The following is a 2,653-nucleotide window of genomic DNA, read 5'->3' as shown; positions in this document are numbered from 1 at the left end:
TCAGTAGTTTCATTCTCCGATCACCCACCGCGAGGGTACCTCTCTTTCCTCATAGGAGAGGATGAGGCATAGGAAGCAAAGAAAGAGGCATCATATAAGAGGGACAAATGCCCAAAGGCTCTACCGATCGATCATACGAGGGTCAACAAAAGGCATGAATAAAGGATAGGAGGCCATCCCTAGCTTAGGAGTTGACTTAGGCTCTACCTTGACTTTACGGTTTCAGTTCTTGTTCTTCGGTATGAATAAAGATCATGCCTTATTGTACGCGGGGAAAGATCTTTCGGAGTGTGATCCCTCTCTTCCATTCTAATATCTTTCATTCAAGTTTGACGCTCAAAAATAGTCCATCACATGAAAGTAAGGACGCGGGGTTTGTCCATAGACTCTACGATAGGAGGTTAGACATCTTGCCGAATTCCCCAAATTCAAGCTTTTCTAGCTGTCCTCAGTTTCATATATATGAATATGGATTTCTGAGTCAAAAGGCTCAAATTCAGATAGAGGTTCAAAGAATTTTCAATTGATAAAGAGAGGTCTCGACTGAAAGGAGAGGAGGAGGTCTCGACTGAAAGGAGAGAGCGTAGGAGGTCTCGACTGAATCAATGAATAAAGGCTAAAAAACAGATTTTCCACTCATAATTAAACTACTGAGGCCCAATGAAATATGAGTTCCTTCCTTCCTTCGTTTGATCCACTAAAGAAAAGATGGAACTCAAACTTCTGTCCGACTATCCACTGAAGAGAGTCAAAGAAATTGAGTTCTTCTTTCATTCTCAATTCATTCACTCTTTGTCCTCTATTCATTGATTCCTTCTTCTAACCTTGATTTTTCTCTGAAAAAAAGATCTGACCTTTTCTCAAATTCTTTGAGCCTCCCGCTACGTGGGATCGAGCGAGGTGCCTTGGCTTGCTGTCTGTGTCTAACCTTGTAAACTATGAGGCTTTTTCCTGGTTGGTTTGAAAGTCAACCCTTGGGTAGACGATCTATCCAGGGTACATACCTCTCTGAAGAGCATCGGGAGATTGTCTTTTATAGGACCCACAAGCTCAAGGACAGAGTCGTGGTCTGACACAGGAGTCAGCTGAGACGCAAATGTCGACGAATCTCGGTTTTTTATGTAGTTTCATTTGCTTTTCTTTTTCAAGAGTTGCCTTAAAGAATATATAACGTACTACATAGTTCAGGAGAGAGAATCAATCTTCAGTGAAGTAGTACGCCCGGCAACCGCTCCGTGGGAGTCTACCACAGCAGGGCCCAATCATACTCAAATAGAAAGATCCTGGCTCAGAAGGAAGGCTAGCTATATGCTTCAGACATGCAAGCAAGTCGAAGGTTGTTTAATCAAAACCTGGGCCATAGGCTTGATCTTTCTGGGAGTCTGAATGGCTTACCAGAGAAAGCTTTTTTTTTCTAGAGAGAGAGTCAAGGGGGCTTCCGCGGGCGATTCTGTAACCGCAGGCAGCTCAGACCAAGTCTGATTTTTTTTTGATGCCTTCCATTATAGCCTTCTTTTGGCGCACGAGACCACTTCGATCTTTCGTCGGCGGGGTTTCTTCTTTTGCGGCCCTAAAAGACCTTCTGCGCTATATCTGAAGAAAGGCGAAAAACTTCCATTTTGAGACCGCGAGGCGACCCATCGCGGAGCACTTTCTCACTTCTTTAGTCAGATCAGTGTGAAATTCTCCTCCACAAGACTCTTTCTCTTTTTTCAGGGCTTGGGTACGAGAACATAATCTTCATCAATCCGGGTCGAAGTTTAGACCGCTCACAGTAGTTCGACCTATAGAAAAGATCATGAAAGAGGAGAGAACTCATTTATGATTCCAGCCGAGAAGACTAGTCAAAGGAAGGATCAAGAATGTCATATATTTCAGGAGCAAGATCAGTTGCCGATAAACAAGTCAGAATTGCCTCAACTCAAATTGATGGAATTGGACCTAAAAAAGCCATTCAGGTTCGTTATCGATTAGGTATCAGTGGGAACATAAAGATCAAAGAGTTAACTAAGTATCAGATCGACCAAATTGAACAAATGATAGGTCAAGATCATATTGTTCATTGGGAATTGAAGAGGGGAGAACGAGCAGACATCGAACGATTCATTTCTCTTTCTTGTTATCGTGGAATTCGTCATCAAGATGGATTGCCCTTACGCGGTCAACGAACTCATACTAATGCTAGGACTTGTCGCAAGCGAATTCGGAAATGAAATCAGTCTACCGCTCCGTTAGGAGTCTGAAACCGGAGGATAGGCTTTTCGCAAATTCTTTGCTCCTAGCGGAGGCTCCGTAGGAGTTGAGGGTCCTCCGTATTAGCTTTCCATTTGATCCACGAGTTCCTTCGGTTCATGAATATGGATAAAAACAAGTCCAGAGGCGGAGTAGGCGCGAAGCGAAACGACTGTATTAAAGAAGGAGTGCATTATGTTTATATGGATTTCTGAGTCCTCCGGACGACTCCAAATAGAGGTTCAGGGAGAACTCGACTCCAAATTCTAAGGGGCGGTTCGAAGAAAGTCGACTGATAAGGAGAGGAGAGGGTCAAAGATGAATAAAGAAAGCGAAAGGACTGAATTATCATATTTGAGGAGTGCATTATGTTTATATGGATTTCTTTCGTTGCACTCCTGTTAAGAATAAGGAATTCGCT

At 43.2% G+C, this 2,653-nt stretch overlaps 1 protein-coding gene across 1 annotated transcript; it reads left to right on the top strand.

Annotated features, from left to right (window-relative positions):
• Positions 1-1,862: 1,862 nt before the first annotated feature.
• Positions 1,863-2,213, top strand: LOC127147964 (ribosomal protein S13, mitochondrial). Its single transcript, XM_051080905.1, has one exon. The coding sequence runs from the start codon at positions 1,863-1,865 to the stop codon at positions 2,211-2,213; it is 351 nt and encodes a 116-aa protein (XP_050936862.1).
• Positions 2,214-2,653: the final 440 nt, after the last annotated feature.

Source organism: Cucumis melo, unplaced genomic scaffold (genome assembly GCF_025177605.1).
Source record: "Cucumis melo cultivar AY unplaced genomic scaffold, USDA_Cmelo_AY_1.0 utg002158l, whole genome shotgun sequence".
Classification (NCBI taxonomy): Eukaryota; Viridiplantae; Streptophyta; class Magnoliopsida; order Cucurbitales; family Cucurbitaceae; genus Cucumis; species Cucumis melo.
Note: the sequence above shows the minus strand (reverse complement) of the source record. Positions and strands in the feature narration are given on the sequence as shown.

Bases quoted from the DNA above. Each gene is read 5' to 3' on its own strand.
- LOC127147964 (XM_051080905.1), top strand. From the start codon at position 1,863: ATGTCATATATTTCAGGAGCAAGATCAGTTGCCGATAAACAAGTCAGA.